Genomic DNA, 27018 nt, shown 5'->3' on the forward strand with positions numbered 1-27018 from the left:
ACAGAACTGAACAAATTGGTGGAGAAAACAGCGAAAAAACTTATGGCATTTTCTAAATGAGATGTGTGTATGTGTGCATCTGTATATCTATATCTTTACATATCTCAGCACCACATGAAACTTTTGCAAACATTGACCATTAGGGCACAGAGATAGTGTAAACAAGTGTTAAAAAGGCAGAAATATAAATACATCCTTTACAGACTGTAACACAATAAAAATAGCTCAAGGATCACAAACAAAAGTCAGAGACCCAAATGGAAACTTAATGAAATCCTAAAGGGTGGGTCAAAGAACAATCATTGAAATGATAATATAAAATGATAATGGTGAAACAACAATACCAACAGTTTCTGGAATGCACCTAAATAAAGCAGTTATCTGGAGAAAAATCGTACAAATGTACATTGACAAAATTGAAAAGGAATTAATGAACTGAGCATGCATTTTTAAAATTTAGAAAGCCAGCAGTAAGGTTAAACACAAAAATGTCGATATCAAAAATTAAAAAAACAGATAAACTGGAAACAAAAATATCCTTTAGAAACTATAAAAGTAAATGCTAGTTTTTTGAAAAGACTAACAAAATGGATAAACTTTTAGCCAATCTGGTTAAAGAGGACAGAAAATCAACTCAACAAAGTAGCAGATGGTATAATTTCAACAAAACCAAGAAAAAGTAAGAATGTAAAAGAAACAAATATATTCAGAATTATGAAATATCCAGACCAACGAAAACTAAATAGAAATCTTAAAACATATCTCCTGGTCCTGATGGATTCACAGGAAAATTCTATCACATTTTTAAAAAACAGTTAATACTAATACCACACGAATTATTCTCAAAAATTGATAAAGCACCCTGCCAGACTTCTTTTTTTGAAACAAAAATAGTCATAATAGCTCAACCAGGGAAGGATAAAGCACCTAATGAGAACTGCAGACCTGTGGACTTGAGATACAGTGATACTGGCCTTCTCGTTCTTTGAATTAGATTTTCCATCTCTAGACTGAGCATTTTTATTGGCTGTCCCTCCTGCCTGGAATTTACTCCCTCATCGTCTGTGCCTTTTAATTTCTCTGGCTGCTTTAGAGTCTCAGCGAAAATGCCACTTTTTTTCAGGAAGCCTTTCTCAGTATCCTTTAATGCTAAGCCATCCTCCTATTGATTATCTTCAATTTACTTTGTATATATCTTGTTTACCCATAATTATTCCCATTTTATTTATGAGACTATAAGTTCTTTTAGTGCAGGAACTGTCTTTGACATTTCTGTGTAACTCCAGTGCTTACCACAGTGCCTGGCCCATACTAGGTGTTTCATAAATGCTTTTTGAGTGAATGACTGGTATCATTAATGAATATCGCTTCAAAATTTTTAAGTAAAATTACATTGGATTATAGCTAATTATCCAAGAAATCATTCATAATGACCCAAGTTGAATTTATACTAGGAATACAAAGGTGTTTCGACATTAGGAAGACAATCATATCAAAAATAAAAACATCCAAAACTACATGATTATCTCAACAGATAAGGAACAGAGAGCCTTTACAACTCATTTATGCTAAGAATCCTATGAAGTATAGGCATGGAGGAACACATTAAAAATATTTTAAAAGTATCTGAAACCAAAAGCAAGCATCATATGCAGTGGCGATACACTAGAATCTTTCCCAGTAAAGACAGAAAGAAAGCCACCCTCCCTGCTATTGTTTAATATAGTGCTGAAAATGCCAGCAATAGCAATGAGGAGAAGCACATTAAAGGCATAAAGACAGGTAAAGAGGAGATAAAACTATCCCTGTTTGCTGATAATGTGTTGGTTTATTTAGAAAATCCTAAGGAATTAGCAAAGATACTAATTGAGATAATGGAGAACTAGAAGCCCTCAAAAATCAACAGCATTAATATATAGTAATAAAATCCAAGAGACAGCAATAGGGAAATCTCACTCCAAGTAACTACAGACTTCATCAGGTGTCTGGAGATCCACCTCCCAAAGCCCAGACAGCATTTAGAATGACTTAACTAGCTGGAGGAATATTCAGTGCTCGTGATTTTGCTGTGGCAGTGTAACAAAAATGACAAGACCACCGAAGTTTACATTTACATTTTTAATGCTATATCAGATTGTCAAAAGGATGCTTTATAGAACTTAATAAAAACTTCATTTGAAAAATAAAAGATCTAAACTAACAAAGGAAATGATGAAAAGAAGTTGAGGAAGGGAAATAGTACTTCTGGACCTCAAACGATGTTATTAAGCAGCAATTACCAAACCAATTGGTATGAGTTAAAAAATAGAGCTAGAGCAGTGAAACAGATTAGACAGAAGATAATCAGAAACAATGGAACTTGATAACCTAGTGTTTGATAAACTGGAAAATGTAAATTAGTTAGGAAAGAACTCTATTTGATAAAAGCTGCTGGAAAAACTTGAAAGCAATCTGGCCGAAATTAGGTTTAGACCAAAACCTTTTACCATATTTCACAATACACTGTAAGTGGATATATGACCTTAATATTAAAGATCCCACTATTTTAAAAAACTAGAAGAAAAGCAGATCATATACCTTTCATAGACAAAAATAATGCAGTTAGGGTAAGAAAGGTACTTGGTTGAATGGAAAAACTTTTTTTAATCAAATTTCTCTGATAATAGATTTGTTATTCAGGGTATGTTTGTGTGTGTGTGTGTGTGTATTAAAAGACAGAAAGCCATTCCCCAGTACATTAGAAATCATAGGATATGAACAGTTCTCAAAAGAATTGTAAATAATTGTAAACACGTAAAAGAATACTTAAAATCACTAATCATAAGATAAATGCAAATAAAAACAACCTTAAAGTTTCACCTAACACCATGATGGAAAGATGGTAATAATGTAGTCAGTGTTGGAGGGGTTATGGGAAGATTGGCACACCAGTGCATTTTTGATGTAAGCTATAAATCCATACAGTTTGCAGTTTGGAATTGTGCAGATAAAGTGACTAAAATGGGTGGGGAGCCTGCAGCTTCGAGGCCATATGTGACCTTGTAGGTCCTTGGGTGCGGTCTTTTGATTGAGACCAAGTTTTACAGAACAAATCTTTTAATTAAAGGGGTTTGTTCAGTGAAGTTTGGATTCAGTCAAAGGACTTAGAGGGTCCCATGCTGCCTCCAGGCTGCAGGTTCTTCAGCTGTGGATTAAAACAACCATACCTTCTGACCCAGAGATTCCATTACTGGCTTTATATCCTGAAGAGGTCATTGATAAAGCTGCCATGTACTCCACAATATTTATAGCAACACTTCTTTGATAGCAAAGAATTGGAAACAAAGTAGATGTCCTTTGATTTGGAAATGGCTAAACAAATAATGGTATGTGAATATAATGGAAAATTATGTGCTGTAAGAAATGAAGAACGGGGCAGCTAGGTGGCTCAGTGGATAGAGCACCGGCCCTGAAGTCAGGAGGACCTGAGTTCAAATCCGGCCTCAGACCAAACACTTGACACTTACTAGCTGTGTGACCCTGGGCAAGTCACTTAACCCCAATTGCCTAAAAAAAAAGAAAAGAAAAGAAAAGAAATTAAGAATGTGACCAGTACAGAGAAGCATGGACAGATTTACATGAACGGATACAGAATGAAACAGCCAAGGAAATACACAGTGACTACAATGATATAAACAAAACAGCCACATACAAAAAGTTAAAAGCAGATTTTGCAAAATTTTAAACAAACCTAGCTTAGAAGAAGAAATATAAAAAGATACTTTCAGTGGAAGTGTCTTCTTGGCAGAGATGCAGAGTCCTTGATTGTATTTTCAGATTTTTTCATTGTGTTGATTAATTATACTGATACTTTCTTTTTCTCTTCTCTTTAAAAACTACTATTTGAGGGGCAGCTAGGTGGTACAGTGGATAGAGCACCGGCCCTGAAGTCAGAACCTGAGTTCAAATCTGCCCTCAGACCGAACACTTGACACTTACTAGCTGTGTGACCCTGGGCAAGTCAGGCTTGCCAATAACCCAGTTGCCTTAAAAAGAAAATACTATTTGTTATATGGGATTAGTTCTCTGGGAGGGAGAGAGAAGTGATACTGGGGAAAACTGTCATGATGTAAACATACAAAATACATCAATAAAAACTTATTAAATTAAAAATGCATAGTCTGTCTCCAGATAGGGGCCACATCATTCAAACGAAATATTCTTAAGGGAAAACAAAAATGAAGCTACACACTAAAAAGTAACACCAGTTATAGGCTATACTCATACTTTACCTTCTGTATGCCAGATTTTAGGGGGGGGAAGGGCAAGCTTATCACATCAGTATAATTTAACAGATTGTATTGACGTGTCACATTTCTGCCAAAGATAGTGAACAGCCAAGGTGGGTCTTGAGCCTGGGTCCTTCTGGCTTCCAGGTATACCACTCTGCTTAGCTGTCTTGCCTCCTTGCCACACATTGATCAATGGCATATAACTGGAATCTTATTTTCAGACCTTGCATTCCACTGCCTCTAATAATTTTATTGTATGTCTCATACCGCATTGCCTGCCATCATGAGATGAAGGGGGGGTGGGCATAAGGGGAGAGGTCTTATCTTCTTGGAACATTGTGTTTCCCCCACTGCTTTGCACATAGTAGGTGTTTAATATTGGTCCGCATGAATAATATATCTACTTTAGACAGTAACAGTCTGAAAATAGGATAACCATTTGAAAAACTTTGCCAGAAATATAGCCCACTTTATGTCATTAACATTGCTGGTATAAGAGTCAAAATATGTAGCATTAATTTCAGGTCTGAGTATTTAGAGCTGAAAGATTGTTTAAAGCATAAAGAGTATTGAAGCTGTATGGTGCTGGGTATGTGATAGGTACAGACCGTATTTGTCTAAATATAGGCCAGCTCTAGAGAATGAGATGCTGTATCTGAAAGGAATTAGCAACATGAAGTTATACGCTGAAAAATAACAGTTACAGGCTACACCCAGATTTTACACAAGCCAGATATGACAAGAAAATTGCCAGCTTATGTATAGGATAATGCTGTATAACTAAGTTGCTGATTCTGTCAGTAATAGCTAGAACAGAGAGTTCTTAACTTAGGGCCCTGAAACGTTTTTTTTTATATTTAATAACTATATTTCGGGGCAGCTAAGTGGCGCAGTGGATAGAGTACCGGCCCTGAAGTCAGGAGTACCTGAGTTCAAATCCAGCCTCAGACCAAGCACTTGACACTTAACTAGCTGTGTGACCCTGGGCAAGTCACTTAACCCCAATTGCCTTAAAAAACAGCAACAACTATATTTCAACATAACTAGTACCCGCTATAATGCTATATATTTTATGCACATAGATCCCATGCATTTTAAATGCATTAAAAAAAAACCATTCTGAGGAGTTCGTGTTTCAGCAGATTTCCACAGGGGTTCATTACTCTAAAAAGGTTAAGAGCCCCTGAGCTAGAGATAGGATCAAGGCTCCTGTGTTCATTTACTAAACACTTACTGAGCACTTACTTTCTTCACACTACATAAACCTCTTTGGGAAGGCCGTGACTGTGTGGACTTACGGTATGCCTTTAACTTTTGAAGAAAATTTCCAGAGCTCTTCGCCCAATTCAAGTCCTTCTTGGGAGTAAAAGAGCTTTCGTTTGCACCACCCATGAGTGACCGATCGGGGGATGGAATTGGTCGGGAAATTGACTACGCGTCTTGCAAGCGCATCGGATCTAGTTACCGGGCACTCCCCAAAACTTACCAGCAGCCGAAGTGCAGCGGCAGGACAGCCGTATGCAAGGAGGTACTGCCGCCCTCGTGGCGATTTTTTCTACTTCATTTTAAGGATGTTTACCGTGCCTTTTTCAGAATTCTGGGGAACCAATGAGACAGAGTGATTGTTGGGAGAGGTACAAGCTTCATGTAATGTTGAATTTTTCTCTTGTCGTAGGTTTTAAATGATACCTGGGTGTCCTTTCCATCCTGGTCTGAAGACTCTACATTTGTCAGTTCAAAAAAACTCCATATGAGGAGCAGCTGCATCGCTGTGAGGACGAACGGTTTGAGGTGTGTTTGTTTGTGCTGTTTTTCACAACCCTTTGATATCATGGTGCTTTGATGACTCCTACCCAGCATCCCTGTGGCAGTCAGATGACTTAGAGAATCCGTGCTAGAGGTTAAACTAATTGATTCTTTCAGTGTCCTTGATGAATAGTCCTACAGTTTTACAGCTGATGTTTTAATTTTTTTTATTTTATTTCATCTAGATCTGTTTTTAGTTTAGGAGTGTTCATCCTTTTGCTAACCTTCTTCTGTCAGTTTCACCCCTCCATTCTTCTTTCAAATCATCAAACCCCAGAGGGAATTGGGAACTGTGGAGATAATTTGCTTCAGTTTTTAGTGGAAACATGAATCCCTTCTGGAACATCTCCAGTGGTGATTATCCATTCTCTGCTTCAGTACCTCCTCCAGTAACGTAAAGCTCATTCGCTCATGGGGCAGCCTCTTCCATCAATAACCAGTTTTGATAGCTTCAGAGTTCAGAGGTTCAGAGAGGGCCTCAGAGTTCGAGGCAACCTCAGAGGTCCTCTCATCTGACCTTATCCAGCTTCTGTCTGGAGATCCCCAGTGATGGCACACTCAGTACCTTCCAAGGCTATCCACTCTATTCTTAGTGAGGTTTTCCTCATATTAAGACAAAATCTCTGTCTAACCCATTGGTCCTGGTTCTGTTCTGGGGCCAAAGAGAACAAACCTAATCCCTTTTCCATACAATAATTGTTCAGCTGTTTGAAGACCAAGTTACCATGTCTCCCTCCTGTTGCTGCAGCATTTTCCAGGATCAGTATCCTCAGTATATTCAGCCAAATGACATAATTTGTGTTTTCCTTTTACACTGGTTCCCTTCCTCTGGACATAGTGTGTCAAGTTAGTGTCCCTCCACAAATGTGCTACCCAGAGCTGAACATTACATTCCAGACGTGCACAGGGCACATCTTTACACTTCTTTACAGCCCACGTTGGGCTCTTGTGGCTGCCACCCTCCCCCACTGAGTAACTGAGAGCAGAGGTTTCTGTGTGGTCTTGCATTTCCTCTCTGTCATTCTGAAAGACCCATGGCCTGCCTGCAAGCCCATTGATTGCCAGTTTGAGTACTGTCTTTGAATCTAAAGACTGACAGACTTTGTGCTCTTTCACATGTGACTTTTAGGACTTCATGGATGTTGGGAGGCATGCAATTTTGTCTTTGGGAGTCCCCACCAGGAAGCTGAATGTATTCTAGAGGGCTGCTTATGTGATTGTAGACAATCTGTCCTATTTCTCAATATCATAAACTTTGTGTCCAGAGTGAATGTGGTAGCTGAAAAAAAAAATGATTCCAGTGATTTGCCGATTTTGGATACTTTTCTTGAGATGTGAGGATTGACTGAAGGAATGAGGGATATTTCGACTGGAGAAGAGAAGACTTGGCAGAGACCTGGTTGCTGCCATATAATTAAGGGACTTGTCATATGGTGTGGCTGTTGGACCTTTTTCTTCTGGGAGTAGAACTAGCATCAGTGAAATTGCAAAGGCAGATGGAAGCTAACAGTAAATAAGGACCTCCTAAAGTCGGTGGTGATGAAATGGGGCACAAGACCCTCTCCCTTTTTTTTGGCTAGGCAATTGGGTTTAAGTGACTTGCTTAGAGTCACACAGTTAGTGTTACATGTCTGAGGCCGGATTTGAACTCAGGTTCTCCTGACTCCAGGGCTGGTCCTCTATTCGCTGTGCCACCTAGCCGCCCTGCCGTCTTCCTTTAAAAAAATTTTTTTTAAGGTTTTTTCCCCAATTATGTGTAAAAACAATTTTTAACATTTGTTTTTAAAAATTTTGAGTTCCAATTGAGAGGATGCCCATCAATTGGGGAATGGCTGAGCAAGTTGTGGTATATGAGTGTAATGGAATACTATTGTGCTACAAGAAATGATGAACAGGCTGACTTCAGAAAAATCTGGAAAGACTTATACGGTCTGATGCTGAGTGAAGTGAGCAGAACTGAGAGGACTTTGTACACAATAACAGCCATGTTATGCAATGACTAAGATTGTTAAACTGAACCCTTCTCAGCATTACGAGGATCTAAGACATCGCCAGAGTCCTTGGGATGGAAAATGCTGTCCACATCCAAAGAAAGAACTATGGAAGTCGAATAGCTGTCACTTACTTTTACCTTCTGTTGAGTTTTGTTTCATCTTTCTGATGGTTCCTCCAATTGGTTTTAATTTTTACTTACAACTTCACTAATGTGAAAATATGTTTAATGGGTATGTAAATGTAAAGCCTATATCAGATTGTGCGCCATCTTGGGGAGGGTGGGGGGGAGGAAGGGGGAGAAAAATTTTCAACTCAAAAGCATATGGAAGTGATTGTTGATAAATCAAAATAAATTAATAAAAATTTTGAGTTCCAGATTTTCTTCCTCCCTTTCCTCCCTCCTCCCTGAGATGGTAAGCAATTTGATATAGGTTATGCATCTGCAGTCATGCAACACATTTCCATATTAGTCATGTTGTAAAAGAAAACACAGACACCCCCCCCCAAAAAAAACCCACAAAAAAAAAAGTGAAAAATAGTATGCTTAGAATAACTTCCTAGTTTCTCCTCTCTCTATTCCATCTTCCAAACAGATGCCAAGTTGATATTCCTAAAGTAAAGATCTGACCATTTAATTTCCCTTATTAAGAAATCTTCACTGGCTCCATGTTGCCTTTAGGATAAATATGGTGTCTTCAACTTGGATTTTAAAGCCCTGCACCACCAGGCTCCCACCTACTTTTCCAGTCTTGTTTCTTATTACTTTCCTTCACACAGGCTTCACTCTAGTCAAACTGGCCTAGTAACTATTTCCCATAAGTGAATCACAGAATTTGAGAATTGGAAGGGATTTTGTTCCCTCAACTTATCCGCACGTGAAATGGGCTTTTTAGGGGGCCTTTCACTGGTTGCTCTTCTCTGTATAGTCTTTGCCTTGTCAGTGTCCTCAAACTGTGCTCTGCAGGACTGATGCTAGTACTGCAGAGAAGATATGATATGGCACTACCGCCTGTCTCTTCCAGGAAGCTGTGCCTCTCCCAGTGCTGCCTAAGATCATATGAGCCGGCTGCCACCAAATCCCACCCTGCCTCTGTGCTTTTGCATGTGTGGTGATTCGTGTCTGGAATGCTCTTCCTCCTCTCCTCCATCTTGTAGCATCTTGAGTTCCCTTCACGCATTTCTCAGGTTTCCCCTCCTACATGAGGCTTTTCTTGTTCCCCCAGTTGTTAGCACTTTCTCCCTTTTGAAATTAATTTGCATTACCTTGTATTAATTTAATTTTGTGTATGTTGCATCCCTTTAGTAAAATACAAGCTCCTTAAAGGCAGGGACTGTTTTTCCTTTGTCAGCCTTTGGCCATATACACAATTGTGGTTTAGTCATTTCTCAGTCATGTCCAACTCTTCCATGACCCCTTTTTGGGGTTTTCTTGACAAAGTGGTTTGCCCTTTCCTTCTCTGGCTCATTTATAGATAAGCGACTGAGGCAAACAAAGTGAAGTGACTTGCCCAGGGTCACACAACTAGTATGTCTCTCTGAGGTCACATTTGAACTCAGATCTTCCTGACCTCAGGCCCAGTGCTCTATCTGCTGCACTGTCCAGCACCTTATACAGAGGGTAGGTGCTTAATCAGTATCCATTGAACTGAATTTATTTTAATAGTTAGATGTTGTCTTGGAGACCAACCTTGCCACCATCCGAGTATTGGAGAGTGTGCAGAAAAAGCTCTCCAGAATGTCTCCAGAAGATCAGGAAAAATTCCGATTAGATGACTGCCTGGGAGGGACATCCGAAGTCATCCAGCGACGAGCGATCTACCGAATTTATGGCGATAAAGCCCCAGAAATCATTGAAAGTCTGAAGAAGAATCCAGTGACTGCTGTTCCTGTAGTGCTAAAAAGGTATTGTCTGTTTTTCCATTGCTGTGGCTTAGGGAGATTGGGAAGCTCATCACCATGGCTTCCCAGTTTGGGGCTAAAGAGGGCAGAAGGGAAGATATAATTTCTTTCACCTAAGCGATTTAACAGTGCCATAAAATTAATCCACACATCTGAATTAAGATTTACACCAGAAAGCTGGCGGAAATATTACAGTAATGTAATAGGTTTGAATAATGTGCCCTGTTTTTTCTTGATGAATGAACATTCTTTGTATTTCACAGGCTAAAAGCAAAAGAGGAGGAATGGAGAGAAGCCCAGCAAGGCTTCAATAAAATCTGGCGGGAGCAGTATGAGAAGGCGTATTTAAAGTCTCTTGACCATCAGGCTGTTAATTTTAAGCAAAATGATACTAAAGCTCTTAGATCAAAAAGCTTGCTGAATGAAATTGAAAGTGTTTATGATGAGGTAAGATTTGCCCAGAGGTAAGAGGAGACCAGATGCCTTCTTTCAGTAAATCGTAGGGTGTTAGAGCTAGAAGAGGCTTGTAGAGCGTGGTATGTCCAAGCTGGACGGGACTCTGGAACATAAATCACAGAATAGCAGAGGGGAGAGGAACTTTGAGACACGGAATGCTCGGATTGGAAGGGACCATTGCATTCCTGGGCCCTCGATAAATGACGGTGCAAAGGCCCTAAAGTGAAGTGATTTGTCAGGGTCACAGCCTGTTAGTGACAGGCCCTCAGACTTGAAGCCGCTGACATTTTATGGCCGTGCTCTTTCCAGTGTCCTCAGTGCTCCTGGTCTCAACTTGCACTGACGGTTTCATGTCATCTGCTTACTTTTGGCTTGGGCAGCCGTGTGGCAGAGCATTGAGAATTTTTTTTTAATACCTAAGAAGTGAATCTTCTTCGAGCTTGTGATAGTCTCACAGACAGATCAAATAGAAATTTGACAGATTCTGTAAGAGATTCAATCCATTCATTTATTTATTTATTTTTGGGCGAGGCAGTTGGGGTTAAGTGACTTGCCCAGAGTCACACAGCTAGTGAGTGTTATGTGTCTGAGGCCGGATTTGAACTCAGGTCCTCCTGACTCCAGAGTTGGTGCTCTATCCACTGTACTACCTAGCCGATTAATTTTTAAAGAAGGTTTGGAAGGTATGTAAGGGCCTAACTTGTCATGTGAAGGGTAGCCTAGCTTGGTTGGATTGGCCATCACCAAGGCTGTTGCAGTTTTGGCTACAGCATCTCGTTAGGACTACCTACTAAATGGCAGATAGGTTGGAGGCTCTCCTTTGGATGGGAGACCTCGCGCTGACGGCAGCTAGTTCTGGAGGAATTTGAAGATATGACAGGTGGTGACAGCGAGAGCAGGGCTGTGGGAGAGCAGGTAGACGGCCTTCCACGGCTGGCCTTTGATTCCAAGAAGTCACAAGGTCTCTACTTTCCATGTTTAATGACGATTTATTTTGCTCTTTAAGTCAGACCAGGTGTCGGTTTGATGAAGTGTGACATGCATTACAGCTCTCACTTCAGCTTTAGACAGGTGCCCCCCAAGGCAGCTGTTAGAGTGGAAAGAACAGCAGACTTGGAGTCACAGCATCTGCGTGGATTCCTGGCTCAGCCACTACACAGCCTTGGGACCTTGGGCTTTTCACTTCATTTTTGTGGGCCTCGGTTTCTTCCTTTGGGAGTGGGGATAATGATGCTTGAGTTGTCCATTTCACTGAGTTGTGTAGAAAGGACTGTCTAAATTTTAATGTGCCTGTTGTATCATCAGATGATTTCATGCCGATGTTTCCATCCCCCACCTCACACCCAGCCCTATGTCCTTTGTATAATCAAGGCTATATGGTGCCAGGGTTTGAAAGGATTTCTTGTGGTAATCGTGTTGTCACGGATTATGTTTATTTTGCTGGGATTTACCAGGTAGTACAAAGGAGTCATAAGCAGCTCTGTTAGTAATGTGACTAGAATTTGAGAGTCACGGTGGTACAAAGCCTGATTCAGTCCTGGCCCCCCTACCACATGCTCCCTTTATCGCCTTGGATGAGTCACCTCACCAGAGGCCTCAGTTTCCTCATCTCTAAAATGCTGGGTTAGACTAAGTCTCTGAAATATTATCTCTAAAGATTCTTTGATTTTGGACTCATGTTTTCCTCTTTTAAACTAAATAGGCCTAGTTTGCAAAAGACCTAATTTTCTAGAGAGAAATTAGGATTGTGGGGCTCTTCAGTGTTATTGATGACTTTTCCATTAAGTTCTTATGTTGCTACCATCAAAGCTGGGAGGACCCTCAGAACACAAAGTGTCAGAGCTGGGAGTGCCTTAGCGTACAGAATGTCCAGGCAAAGAGGGGCCTCAGGATATGAAATGTCAGCACCGGAATGGGCCTTATTGAGTGTGAAAAAGCCAAGCTTCAAGGAACCTTACAGATAAACTACTCCATCCCTTATTTTACAGATGGGGAAACTGATATGGGGGCTAGAGACACTTGTCCAAGGTGTCACAGCTAATTATTTGCTAAACTGGGACTTGAACCCAGGTCTTCAGCTCTTGGACCACCATTCACACTGTGTGCCTCCTTTAAAAAAAAAAACACAACACAACTTAACCCTTGTCACTACTTCTAGTAATGATACTATTGATTGGGAAAACATTGTGTTCTGTCTAATGACATTTCTCCCCTGTTGCAGCATCAGGAACAACATTCGGAGGGCCGGGGCGCCCCGACTAACGAGCCCCATCTTGTTTTTGTCTATGAAGACAAGCAGATCCTGGAGGACGCGGCGTCACTCATCAGCTACTACGTGAAGAGGCAGCCGACGATCCAGAAGGAAGATCAGGGTACCATCCAGCAGATAGTCCACCACTTTGTGCCCAGCTTGTTCTTTTCCCAGCTCTCGGATCTCGGCATTTCTGAAGAGTCAACAGATGAAGACCGAGAACACAGTCAGGGACAGAATTTGGACACTGCCGACCTCTGGAAAAAATCTGCGTCTCTCCCACAGAGCAGCCCCTTGGACGAAAAGGGTGGCTCGTGTGCTGCCGCAGCAGCAGCCCCTGAGCAGCCTGGGGCCCTGGACGATGTTTACAGCCTTTTCTTTGCCAACAACAACTGGTATTTTTTCCTGCGCCTTCACCAGACTCTGTGTTCAAGGCTCTTAAAGATTTACCGGCAGGCCCAGAAACAGCTCTTAGAATATCGGACTGAGAAGGAGAGAGAGAAACTCCTCTGTGAAGGGAGGAAGGAGAAATCCAACGACCCTGCAATGGAGCTGCGTCTGAAGCAGCCAAGTAAGCACGGCGCGGCTGGCCTGTTGAGGGGCCCTCCACACCCTCTCGGTGGGGATCACCCGGGGTGCCCTTGGTGTTGATGCCTGTGGTGTTACAGCACTGTGGCCAAGGGGGCAAAGCTCAGTTTCTCAGCTTGTATCCTGCATACTCTGAAATAAGGGAAGCCTGTTCAGCTAGCATATTTGTGGTCTCTTCAGAGCCATGGTGCAAAGCTCTGGGCTGTGGTTGCATGTGGTGTAGAAAAGGGACGTTTGTCTGGGGTCTGTAGCGCGTGGAGGGATCGATTGCCTTTATATGTAGCACTCCCTAGCCTACAAAGCTTTTCTCACTCCACCCTGCGAGGTGGGGCCTGGGCATCATTATTGCTGTGTGATGGAGGGTGTAAGGAGCCTCCAAGAAGGGACTCAGTTTGTGCAGAGTCACTCAGCGAGCTTGTGAGTGTGGGAATCGAGACCCGGTTAGGACGCACAGTGACCAGAGCCCCTCAACCACGTTGATGTTGGTTGTCATTTTCATCTTTTTCCGTGGTCCCCAGTTGATAGCAGATGATGGTGAGGTGAGACATCTTGCTCTCATTCTTTGTGTAGACTCCCCACCAGACACTCTTCTGCTGCTGCTGCCCCGATGTGGTGGGCAGGGCCCCCGCTCGGCGTGGAGGCTGTGCCACCTAGCTGCCTCTGTCATCCTGGACGAGTCCCCAGCCAGCCGTGAGGGCCTCGAGTAGGGCCTGGCGGTGCCCTTGGCGTGGATCTTTATCTAGTGACCAGCCTGATGAAGTGCCGGGAGCCTTATCCCTTGAATCGTGGCTGCCAGGCAGTGGCTGTTTTTGTCCTGAGAATGCATAAAACCTTTACTCTGGACATAGAGGAGTTGTGATCTGCATTGGTGGAAGGAGTGATCTCACTAATGAAACCACTGATTCTGGAAGTATTGTGTACGTGACATTGAGGCATCTAGACATAGACACTTTGTCAGTTTGCTTCCAGAAATCATTTCATTGTTGTCACTCAGCAGTTGTCAGCTTTCTTAGAATAAGCGTTGTAAGCTTGTGACTCCGTGCCATCAGAGATAATCCCTCTCTGGCCCAGAACCGTTTGATGCAGAAATAAATCCCTTGAGTTTCAGAGATGATTCTTCATGGATGCTTTTGTTATTTGTTGGTGATGTTCTTTTTCCTCTGGATGACTTGGAAAGAATTAAGAATTTTATCTCTTAATTAGGTGAGGTGGAACTGGAAGAATATTACCCAGCATTTTTAGACATGGTAAGGAGTTTACTAGAGGGCAACATTGATCCCACACAGTATGAGGACACCCTTCGGGAGATGTTTACCATTCATGCCTACATTGGCTTCACTATGGACAAGCTGGTACAGAACATCGTGCGGCAGGTGAGTGTTGGGCAAAGAGAGGGGGCTCAGCAGCTTTGTAGAGGGGGGTGTCCCAGTCCCTCTTCTATGTGCCTGCAGGCATGTGCCCCCCCCCTCAGAGGCCTTTCTCAAGTCAGCCAAGCTTTCTGCCGTTCACCTGCTCAGGCTCTCTGCCCTACCAGGGTGGCCCTGTGGCCTTTCTGGCGTTGTGGGCCACAAGTTCAAAGGAGTCTGTGGGGACTAACCAGTAAAATAGGAGTTAGGGAGACCAGAGCCCCGGGCTTGGTTCTTGACTTGAATGCTGTGAACTCAGTTCAGATGGCTTCTCTCTGTCCCATTTGACACTTTGGGCAAATAAGGTATGATCCCAGAAGGAGGCTCCCCATGGACAAAGTGCTACAATTCTGACCCACACACAGGCTGTCCGTCTTTTCTCTTCCCCTTTAACTTTCCAAAAAATCTCTTTAGGGAGTATGACACACAGGAATCAGTAAAGCAGGTGTGTACTCAGTTGTCCTTGTTCTGACTCCACAGCTTCATCACCTGGTGAGTGATGACATTTGTCTAAAAGTGGTGGAACTCTACCTCAGTGAGAAGAAGCGAGGCGCAGCGGGTGGGAACCTGTCCTCCCGCTGTGTCCGTGCAGCCAAGGAGACGAGTTACCAGTGGAAGGCAGAGCGGTGCATGGCCGATGAGAACTGTTTCAAGGTGAGGAACCAATTTCAGAAAAGGCAACGATGGTGTTGGCCCCCTCATTTTATAGCTGGGGAAACTGAGGCCAAAGAGGGTAGGTAACTTGCCTCACATCCTGGAGCCAGCAGCATAGGCAGGATCTGAATCTGGGTCTCTGACACCAGAACCAATGTTCGTACGTGAGCTCACACTCCTTCCCTTAGGAAAGAAACTGGAGGTGCCAGGGATAGAGCCTGGGCAGAGGGCATGCTCTCCTGCCCTGCTGGCTGCACTGTCCCAGGCGGTTAGAGCAGCACATTCACTGATCCCTTGGCCACTTGCAGCATCCCCAGAGAGCTGCCCGGGGGTCACGAGCTGAGGATGGGGACACCTGCAAGACTGGCGTGGTATGGTGGAGCGCTCCCAGAATGTGACTGTGGGCACTACAGCAGCTGAGTGTTGTGGTTTTTTTCTGGGCTTCATTTTCTATTTGTTACATGAGGAAAATAATGTGCTCTTCCTAGAGATAGTTTGAAGCAAATGCTTGAAGGCAGCTGGGTGGCAGAATGGAGAGAGCGCTGGGCCTGGAGTCAGGAAGACCTGAGTTCAACTTACTAGCGTCCTAGCATTCACAAATAAGTGTGTGACTCTGGTAAAGTCACTTAACCTCTGTCAGCCTCAGTTTCCTCAACTGTAAGAAATAGGGATAATAATACCACTTGTTTCCCAGGGTTGTTGTGAGGATCAAATGAGATAATGTATGTAAAGCTTTTATCATAGTAATGTGTACATGCATATTCCCTTACCTCCATTCCCCTCAAATGATTTAGAGAGCAGGAGCAGTCATGATTCATTCATTCATTCATGCATTCATTCATTCATTCGTTCATTCATTCATTCAGCAGACATTTATCCAGGGCTTACTGTGCACAAGGCGTGCCAGGTGCCACGGATACAGAGAGAAAACATGGCAAAGTCCCTGCCCTTCTGCAGCATGGGTTGTGCCAGGAGTCTGTTAATGCTCACATAACAGTACGCTGTGCAGTAGGGTATAACGAAGGCAAAGGAGAGTCCTAGGAAGCTTTGTGTAGGTGAGGCAGCGAGGGGGATTCTTTTAGCTGGTGGGAGACTTTGTGTTCAGGAAAGACTCCGTGGGAAAGAGTACCTAAGTGGGACCTTGAGGGATTCTGAAAGGTCCACCAGCAGAGGAAGGGCATTGCAACCAATGGGGATGGCCAGCAGGAGTGCCCAGATGGTGTGGGGTGCTTGGGAACAGTGAGTTTACCTTGTTTGTCTCTAAGGTTGGGCATGTGCAAAAAATGGTTTATCTGGAAATGACTGTGATATCAAAATGAAAAGGCTATTTTAAAAAGAGTTAGAGGAAGTTAGTTGTCGGTTCACGATTCTGGATGTCTGTCCTTGTACTCTCGACTCCTTAAGAGATAGTGAGCTGTGCATTGTTGGAAGCATGATGTTGGTGATGTCCATGCCACATTGTGTTGTGAAGAGCCATCTTGCTTTGGTATAGGTTGGACTAAGTGACCTCTAAGCTCTCTTCCAGCCCTGGCATTTTATGTTTCCAAACACTTTTGTGCTTCAGATTCCTAACTAGTCTCAGAGTTTGGGAACCATGTCGGAAAAGGCTGTGTTTTTATGGTGAGTCAGGAGTATTGTGAGACTATAGCTCCCTGGGTCTGCTTATGGGCAAAGTGTCTTCTTGCTCATCATCCTTAGGTAGTAAGGTGTGCTTGTATTACACTCTTCTAGGTGATGTTTCTTCAGAGGAAAGGGCAGGTGATAATGACCATTGAGTTGCTGGACACAGAAGAGGCCCAGACAGAAGATCCTGTGGAAGTCCAGGTAAAGGCCTCAGCTCTGCGGATTCCATCCGGGGAAGGTGAGGGCCATCTGGGGAAGGTGTGGCTGAGAGCCATGTGCAAGAAGCCACGGTAAGTGAGGGCCTGGCTGGATTGGCCAGAAGCCAGCCCCCTTGGCATTCCAGTTAGCTCCCCACCTTGATGCCCGAGGAGGACTATGCTTGCTCCATTAGATTGGCCCTGGGGTGAGAGTGGGAACCTGCTAAAGTTCAACTGGCTCCGGTTTCTTCAAAGATGCTTGGAGATTTGTGGGGACACCAGTCTGATGCCATTGCTGCCACTGGGATGGTGTGCTCACTTCCAGTGGGAAGGGTGATAAATGAAAGCCTGGGTCCCCAACTCAACATTCTTTTTACATCCCCATCTCAACAAATGTGAAATGATTTTATGAGGGCAGGGGGTTAAAGTTGTACGATTAATATTATCCTGTGTTGTTCTGAATGTGGTCATTCTTTTTTTTCTCATATCTGACTTTTATAAAGTACAATCTGTAATTAGTGTATTTTCTCAGTGCACAACTAAACCAGTTTTATTCTTTCCAAGAAATCTCATTTAAGAGATACAGCCTATCTTTTGATTAACACAGTACATGTCGTAAATGTGCTGTCAGCCCAGTGGCCAGGAGGGGGAGTTTCAAGACTTTCAGGTGGGTTCCGCCATATTAACAGGGTACTTGTGCCACAACACTGCTCAGGGCAGCAGTATGTTGATTATGTCTGGCCTTGGTTAAACTCCGTTTGTACTGGCTGCAACAACAGCCTCAACAAAGCCTGAGGATTTAGGTTTGTCTTCCCTCCTTCACTTATCCAAAGAAAGATTGGTGAGCATGAGACTGCTGGGTGGGAGAGACTGCTCCCTCTTTAATGTTCCTGGCAAATTCAGTGAGCCTTTTGAATCTTTTAAAAACTAATTATGTACTTATTCATAGCAAACTGAATGTGAAATAGTCCAATGAAATCTGAAAAGAATTACTTTCCACATCTTAATTGATAGGAAAAAAAATCATGCTATGCATTTAACAAAATAAAGACAAAGATCTGTTTGCTTAGTATCCCCTTCCAAATCCACATTCATAATGCTCTATTGCCTGTATTTTTGGTTTTCATATCTCATTGTAGTAATTTTGTATGTTGTTTATGTTTTGCTGATCCTACTTTGCATTACTTGCCTTACATCCCCATTTCTTTTTTGTGGCACCATTACATTAATATCATGATTTATTCAGCCGTTCTCCTTTCTTGTTGGACAGAGAGGTTGTTTGCTTTTTGCTGGGTGTATTGCACACAATGTAGATTACAATGTGCAGTTCTTCAAATAAAGAAGAGACATAATGTGGTTTAGTCTGACTTGGTGATTCATCATTAAATGAGGAGAGGAAATGCATCTTGAGTCTCTCTTTTTTTGTAGCACTTAGCCAATTACATGGAGCAGTACGTGGGCACCGAGGGAGCACCGAATCCACCAAATGACGGCTTCCTTCTGAAACCTGTTTTTCTGCAAAGGTAAGTTTGGTCACTGGTCGCTTCTGGCCCATTCTGAATCACCTTGGATTACTAGCTTGGCTGTTTCTTTGTGACTGGGAAGAGGGGAGGGTTTTGGACTAGCTTTTCTTCCGGGACTCATCTGCTTAGCTTATCTACTATGATGAAGCCTAGGAATCTCAGTCCAAGACCACAAACTTAATATAAGGGTCCATAGTGGGATGGGCTACCTAAGAATGTTAAAGCAATTCCAGCATCTATGAAGAGAAGGAAAGCATCCAGAACAAGGGAGACGGTAGCCCCGTACACTCCCCTGATCAGACCACATATGGAGGCTGCATTGTGTTCCTTCGGGACGTTGTGTCAGGATCAGCTTGGGCCAGCGATTAGGCAAGGCTAGCCCTGAGAGAGCTCAGTCTCCTTTGTGGGTGAGAGTGGATAAGGTCTGCGTCTGGAGTTGGTCACATTTAAAAGGTCAGGCTGTTTGGGACCAAGGCTTTTTCAAGGTGTAAAAAATTCAGAAAGCTGACGTACACAGGGAAAACACATTCAGGAGCAGAGATTGAGGATAGAATCAGTAGTGGGTGGGTCAGTGTGGCAAGATTTATGGGGCATGTTAATGGCATGAAACATTGTGTGACTCAACCCATCCCCGCAAAGTTTTAGGCTTTTATAGTGACTGCTTGTTACCCCCTCCCCCCCATTCCCCATACCCCACACACAGTAACTCACTTCCCTAGTCCACGTGTTAATCTGGACCCACCATCCCCGCTCCATACTCATCTATGTTAGTAAGGCAGTAGGCTCAAACAGGAACATTTTAGAAATTGACATTTTATCTCAGAGAGGGGCAACCAGGATACAGGGAACCTCATCTTGGCTTAAAGTAGTAGAGATGTTTGTTTAACTTGGAGAAGAAAAGACTTCAGTAGGTCGCCTGATCGATGTCTCCAAATATCTAAAGGACTGTCATGTGAGGAGGGATTAGAGTTCTTTAGGGCGGACTGGGAGGATAATGAGAGTGAGGTTTATTTTGCCTTGATAGAGAACTCTGAAAAAGAGTTGTCTGACAAAAGAATGGCATGAGCTCCCTGTCAGCAGAGCTCTTAAAGCACTGGAGACGTCATAGATGGCATTTCTGCTGGGGAGGAGGCTTGGACTGGTTGACTCTGAGGTCTCCCACCTCTAGAATGCTGCGGTTCTAACAACTTTCATGGCTAGATTTTGGTGCTGACGGGAACTATCAGAGGGAATTAACATGTGGCTGTTCTCAGCAATCAGGCCAGAAGTTAGCAAGAGAGTAGCCATCCTTTGGGGTGAATTACCTTAATGTCAGCTCCCTTCCCTCTCTCCAGGTCCCAGGTCTACCTTTTGTTTTTCTCTCCTCCTCTCCTGATCCTCACTGGCTTGCTTGTTACTCTAGAAACCTCAAGAAGTTCCGCCAGTGGCAAAGCAAGCAGGTCCGAGCCCTCCGCAGTGAGGTGAAGAGCTCTTGGAAGAGACTCGTCGGCGTGGAGAGCGCCTGCAACGTTGACTGCCGCTTCAAGCTCACCACCCACAAGATGGTGTTCATCATGAACTCGGAGGACTACATGTACCGCCGAGGGACGCTGTGCCGGGCTCAGCAGGTGTGGTCGTGCCCCAGGATTCCATTGTCCTCCTCCTGTGCCTCCCCTTTGGTCAGGGGCTCTCTCCCCCTTCCCTCTTCCTCCCCTGCAGAGCCTGCCTCTACTGATCACAGGCTCTCTGCCCTTGTTTGTTCCTTCAGGTACAGCCGGTCGTCTTGTTGAAGCACCACCAGCAGTTTGAAGAGTGGCACAGCCGCTGGCTGGAGGACAATGTCACCTCAGAGGCTGCAGAACTGGTCCAGGACTGGTTGATGGGAGAGGAGGATGAAGACATGGTGCCATGTAAGACAACCTGTGAGACGGTGACCATCCACGGCCTCCCCGTGACTCGGTACCGGGTGCAATACAGCCGCCGCCCTGCTTCTCCCTGACTGCTTAGGAAGGGAAGATGTCACTGACACTCGGACTCTTGAAAAGAGTGATGGGAATGCAATGTGTGTATTAATGATATTTATCATAATGGCATTTTACTCAAGATTGGTTATTATGTATTTTCATATGGAACATAGTTGTCTCCTTTGCAGTATCACCCTGTGTTTTCATGACTGGATCTAAAACGATCAGATTGGAGATTTCTCTGGGATTCAGTTCTTCAGTCTCAGATCCATCCAAAACTGACACTAGGAGACATTGTACAGCTTTGAAGCTGGTCTGGCCCATTGGGTGCCAGAAGGAGTATAAGATTGGATCAGTGTCTCCTTCCAGTTGGGTCTGACTAGCCATGTGGCATCCATGGGGACTTCCCTTGGCTGCTGCTTTCCTTCTTCTAAACCACCTGTCAGGTGTGTCCTGTGCCAAACCTGCATAGCTTCCCCATTTAGGATGTCTGGCTGGACAAGCACCCATGCCCTGGTCACCGATGGAAAGGAGCAAGACTTAGCTTGTCAGCGAACACATTTTCAGTTGTTGCTTCTGTATTGGAGACGCCAAATCTCAAGAAAATGTGTAAGAAAGGGCCTGTCATAATGGCCGAACGTTTGGAGACCTGGAACTTTATGGCATAAACACTCACTTTGAAGATGGCCAAATTTGCTGATAAACTAAATGGTACTGGCCATGCCAAGCATTCATTAGAGACCCTTGGGGTCAATGGATGGGAAACCCTTTCTGTGTAGAAGGACCTGTATTTGATCTATTTAGTGCCATCTCAGATGGACCCCCCGCCCCTCCATTGTTTATTCCCCAGGGGACTGTAATCACAGAAGTATTGCCCAGAAAAAACTGAAGTTTGGTTTGGCCCATTGGTTTTTATAAGGCTCCATCTGGCCACCATCCAGTCCCCAGAGGCATTCGATCACTTGGAAAGTGAGAGAAGTGCCTTTCAGTTAAACTGATATCCTGCGGGATCAAGGATGAGCTATAGCTGAAACCCTTGGAGCCCCATTTGTTATCATCATGCTGGACCAAGTGGCAGATGCCAACGTTGGCCTTCAAAGGTGAAGAGGCCAGGCCTGTTGACCAACATGCCGCTATTAAAAGCTAAATTTAAAGCCACTGGAAGGGAGGAAAGTAGGAATGCCAGGGCATGGAGCACCTGCCCTTCTTCCACAGTGCTGGGGAGGCTTTTCTGGGAATGCGGTTATATACCTAAGCAAAGCTATAGAAATGTCTATTTATTATTTTGTGCTGTTATTTTATGATTGTAACTTCTGCAGAAATCAGGACAAGAATCCTCCCTGGAGGATGGATGCTGCATTTTCTTCTTCTGTGTCCATTGGCTCTCACTCCAGGGCCAGGTGACAGCAACATCAGCTGAAGTCGCTGGCCTGGTCTGTCACCAAGCTCTCCTCTCTGCTCTGAGAAGGAAGCAGTGACAGAGAAGCGAGGCTAGTCCTTGTGCTTCGGCAGCAGGGTTCAAAGGCCTACCAGTGGAAGGATGGACTGGAGTGTAATTTCTTAGATGACGCTTACATCTTGGCGAGCCTGGGCTTGTCTGAGCGTGAACAGAAAGTGATCAGCTGGTGCTGGGCATGGAAGTGACCAGCACTTCTTTGTCAGCTCACAAATGCGCCTCAGTCTTGTTCTTCGGGTCTCTGTGCCTCCTGTTGCAGAGACAGCCAATTGTGCCAAACTTTATTAGGATTTTCAAATACAGACAAGTGTTGGTCAGAGGTATTCTAGGTTGCAACCCTTGGCTTCAGATGCCTTTACTTGTTAGGCCCCTAGCGCCGTGGAGGCCGCTGCATCTACGCACACTGCCCAGTCTTCTGCCGCTGTCTTTGTAAGTAAACTTCATATCTTTGGAGGCATCCTTCTTTTCTAAGAAACTTAATTTATAATCTGTATTCAAGACGTTCCCTAGGCCACTCAGTGGCCATCAGCCCTTCCAAGCACCTGCTTTCAGGTACTTCTCTGAAAGTCACAGCCACCAGAAACAGAGAGGCCCAGGGAGCGGGCCCAAAGGCAGGCACAGGCTGCCTGTGGCCTCAGCACCCCGTCTCTGCTCGCATCTTTGCTTTGGGCCTTGTGCTTCCTTTCAGCTGTTTTGAATGTAGTTTCCTTTTATATTTATTTGCACATTAAAGTGAAAAATAAAACATGGATGAAAGGTCAGATGTTCTATCAGTTGTTTTCCATAAGTAAATTTAGTGCCGTTGAAGCAGTTGCTGTCAAGCCTGGTGCCTGGATCTGCTCAGGAGGTAGGACTAAAGCAGCTGGTCATTTTCAACTGTAATTGCCCAGGGTGATGGAGGCATCAGCTGGGAGAGAGGGTGGGATTGGGAGTCAGGAGACTTGTGCTCTAATTCTAGCCCTTGTTTCTGTCGGGGCCTCAGTTTTCTGCTTTGTAAAATTAATTGATTGGACAGAGTGATCTCTAGACTCCCTTCAGCTTTGACATTCTGTGTTCTGGGTTCCTTTCCCTCCCTGATGTTCCATGTTCCAAGGTCCTTTTGAACTCTGGCTTCTTGGGCTTGTATTCCATTTCCAAAGTTTCCTTCTAGCTCTAACATCCTGTGTCCTATGAACTGTGTTTAAGGGGGAGATTGGGAGAACTGCTAAATCAAAGACAGTCCAGTTTCCAATCAGTGTTAACTGAAGATGTACGACGGTGTTATTTTTTCAGTGATATCTCATTGATTGTACTGACTAGAAGTGACAAATTATATTATTTATTCTGTTTGTGACACTTATTTTCAAAGGACTTAATGTTACTTTAAATCACATCAATACAGTCCATCAAATACTTTGGAAATTTGATTTCTTTACATTTGTTTTCAGGCTACACATGGCTTAGGGATGTGGGTTGACTTTTCTTGAGGTAAGATTCAGGATATCAGATGGGGCAAGAAATAAGATATAAACAACTCCCTCTAGGGGCTGAAGAGGTTCATCGCACCCTGGCAAGTCAAAAGCCTCTCACGTAGCTTTTCTCTGTCTTAGCCTGGGCATCTGTGTCTGGGTGTAACCTGTTAACCCCCCTTTTCCCTTGATACTCTTTCTCCCCCCATGACACTTTCCCTGGCTGCTACTTCTGAGGCTCCCTTGGCCTATCTCTTCCTCCTCTTCTTCTTGTTCTTTAAGTAAGTGCATCTCTCAGAATTCTTCCTTTGTCCTTTTCTCTTTATACTCCTTAGCAACCTCACTCATTCCTATGGCTTAACTGATAACTTCTGCACCAGGTCACTCCTTTCTCTTATTTCCAACAGTCCCACCGGGGTTGTCCAGCACGTTAATCTTAGTATGTCTAGAACTGGACTCATCTGCTGCATAAACCCATCTTCCTCTTTCCTGACTTTTCTGTTTCTCTTGTGGGAGCCCCCCTTCTCCCATTTATCCAACCTCCAAATATCAACTCTGTGTCCAGTGATTTGCTGGGACTTGCCTCTTCTCACTCTACTTTGTCTTGCGTTTGTCCAAGGCAAACCTCACCCTAGTTCTGACCCTCATGCTATCTGGCCTGGACTACTGCAGTAGCCTCATAATAATTTTGCTTTCATCCTTCAGTCTCTCAGAAACTATCCTTAAATAATTTTAAAAATTTTTAAATAAACCAACCTCTAAGATCAAATAAAATAAGAATTGTATGTAACATTCAAAACTGTAGTCTGTTAAATTATACATACATATATATACATGTGCATATGTATGTATATATATATGTGTATTGCCTCTGTGTCACCTTTCTATCCATTTTCTAATCTGTGGACTTAATATATCTTATTGCTGTTATTTTTTTCTCCTGAACATGATTTATCTTCCTAATAGGCAGACTGAATCATGTCTCTCCCTCTTCAGATACTATCAGTGGCTCCCCATTGCCTGCAAGTCTGAATCTCCACACACTGACAGGTAGGCCTCTCAACAGTTTGGTTCCATCCTTCCTTTCAAGCCTTGTCTCCCACTAATGGTGGGCTCTTAGCTCCAGCCAAACAAGAAAGTTCCCTATCCTCTGAACATGTCCTTGCTTTCCTGCCTTTATACCTTCCTTATCTCCAGAATTCCCTGACCTTTTGAAGTCCCACCTCTCTTCAAGGCCTAGGTGAGACGTCACTTCCATACAGCTTTGCTGGATTAGAACCCAACTGGAAAAGGTCCTTCCTTCCTTCCTCAGAATCTCCATAGCACCATGTTTGTACCTCATTCACCTTTCATTTTGTGTTGTACTTAAGAGAATGTTGTTTCCCTACTAGACCCTCAGTTCCATGAGGAATTGGTATCTTGCTTTCTATCCCTACTGAGTACTCGGCCTTCTGCAAAGGCAATTAGTGAATAGCTGTTGGTCTATATAAACTTTAATTACAGCCCATGGTGAATGGAGAGTAATGAGAGGGAAATGGATGCTGTAAAAGCCAGGGCCAGAACTAAAGCATGGATTTAGAGCCAGAAGGACCACAGATGTCTCCTCTACCCCTCCTAGAGAAGGGAAGCTCCATCTTAGCGAGGTCAGATGACTGGCCCAAGATCATACCCAGCAGTCAAGATTAAAACCCAAGTCCTCCAACTCAGATCCAGAGCCCTTTCTCCTCCCCCACACATCCTTTACCCATTTTCAAAGTCATCTGAATTCAGTAAACTAATCTTGCTGAAGGAAGATAGGGGCATTCCTTCAAATGGGGCCTGTAATCTCTGAACAGGGGTCAAGGCTAGCTAGTACAACCTGTACCTGAACAAGAAGTTCCTCTTCCGCTTGTCCAACAAATGGTCCAAACCTTCCAGCGAGAGGCAGGCAGCCCTTTGCACTTTTAGGCTGCTCTCATTGTTAGAAAGTTTGTCTTAACAATTAGTTAAGCCTAAATTTGGCTGTTTGCAATTCATCTTTGGGCCACTAAGTGGTGCAGTGGATAAAATGCTGGGCCTGGAGTCAGGAAGAGTCTTCTTCCTGAGTTCAAATCCAGCCTCAGATAACTTTACTAGCTGTATGACCTTGGACAAGACACTTAACCCTGTTTGCCTCAATTACTTATCTGTAAAATGAGCTGAGAAGGAAAGGTCAAACCATTCCAGTTTTGTGGGGGGTTTTTTTGCCAAGAAAATCCCAAATTGGGTCACGACTTCGGACACGACTGAAACAACTAAACGTCAAAATTCATCTTCATCTGACACATAGTTGTACGGTTTCCATTCTATCCAGAATGGATACTATGTGAAACCGTGTGTAAAACTGGAGCCATCACGATGGTCATGTAGGCTCCATAAAAGCTGCTGGGAAAGGCAGCTGGCCCTGTGTAGGAGGAGAGATCTCTGGCTGGACAGGCAACCAATCTCTGGCACCTGACGGGAAGAAACAAGACTTCAGTTGTCAATAAACACATTTGTAGTTTCTGATGTGGAAATGCCACCTCGAGAGGATGTGCCAAGCGTTTGTTAGGGAAATAAACTTGGCTTATTCAGTGGTTCCTCAGATGGACGACTTGTAGTCAGTGCACTGGCCCAGCCCTGGTCCTCGGTCAGACACAAGTGAGGTCACACAAGCAGTCTTCATCCCTCGGTTCGCAATGGGACTCTGCTGCCCTTGTTGGCTCGACTGGTTTTCAGGGCTGGAGTCTGCTTGTAGGGGAGTTCTCTTTTGATTGAAATGTGGAGTGAGCTACAAGACTTCTTCACTGAGACTGCTCTCCAGTGGGTCAGTTAGTCCATATTCCATACGCTTCGTGGGCAAAGAAGTTTCCATCTTTGTGACCTCGTGCTTAAGCTCTACTATCCAGGAGAGACCACAAAGAGAATGGAGATCCCCTTTCAATTTTGTAAAACAAGGTGCCCATCCCAGTCCCCTTCCCGTGGGTGATCCATGGACCACGTAAGAGCCCTTCTCCTCTCACCTGAAAAAGAGGACATACCTGAGTCTGTAATGCCTAACCCACTCCCAATCCAAGTACTTGCATGGCACATCTGTCACCTTCAGCTGCCCTATTATGGCCACCTCTGCATGTGCTGACTTTGTGTAGTTCCAAAATGCACTCTCCTTGTAATGTTCAGTTCTTAGGGTACAGTTCAACTTGCTTATCGACTGGATGGTGGTGCATAGGAAGCACAGACCTTAAGATTGGCCCCAAGTGAACTATGGCCATGTCTGGCATGCAATGCCAGATGGGAGGCAGTCCCTGCTAGCCATGGTAGGTTGCTGACCTCAATAATCCTAGGTAGTTTGGTAGAGAAGGAAGATGGGGTTATTAACTGCTTAAGTACTGGTGAATCTTTTTAGTCAGGGGGGAATTCCCCTTATCTGATATCAAGGAGTACCAATATCATGAAAGTGCTAACTTTCAGAGACCCCAGAGATTGAACAGTTAGTTGCTTTATG

General features: G+C 43.9%; 1 protein-coding gene across 1 annotated transcript in view; it reads left to right on the forward strand.

Moving 5' to 3' along the window:
- The window catches only part of SIN3B (SIN3 transcription regulator family member B), a 66278-nt gene extending 42809 nt beyond the window's left edge, over positions 1–23469 (forward strand). Inside the window, 12 exon segments of the mRNA XM_020969281.2 lie at positions 5592–5799; positions 5947–6004; positions 6007–6062; positions 9736–9974; positions 10235–10418; positions 12649–13249; positions 14470–14639; positions 15153–15326; positions 17058–17150; positions 18575–18669; positions 20072–20276; positions 20417–23469. Coding sequence (XP_020824940.1) covers positions 5592–5799; positions 5947–6004; positions 6007–6062; positions 9736–9974; positions 10235–10418; positions 12649–13249; positions 14470–14639; positions 15153–15326; positions 17058–17150; positions 18575–18669; positions 20072–20276; positions 20417–20647 — 2314 coding nt within the window. The 3' untranslated portion in view covers positions 20648–23469.
- Positions 23470–27018: the final 3549 nt, after the last annotated feature.

The sequence above is a fragment of the Phascolarctos cinereus genome, unplaced genomic scaffold (genome assembly GCF_003287225.1).
Source record: "Phascolarctos cinereus isolate Bilbo 61053 unplaced genomic scaffold, phaCin_HiC Scaffold_4;HRSCAF=312, whole genome shotgun sequence".
Lineage (NCBI taxonomy): Eukaryota > Metazoa > Chordata > Mammalia > Diprotodontia > Phascolarctidae > Phascolarctos > Phascolarctos cinereus.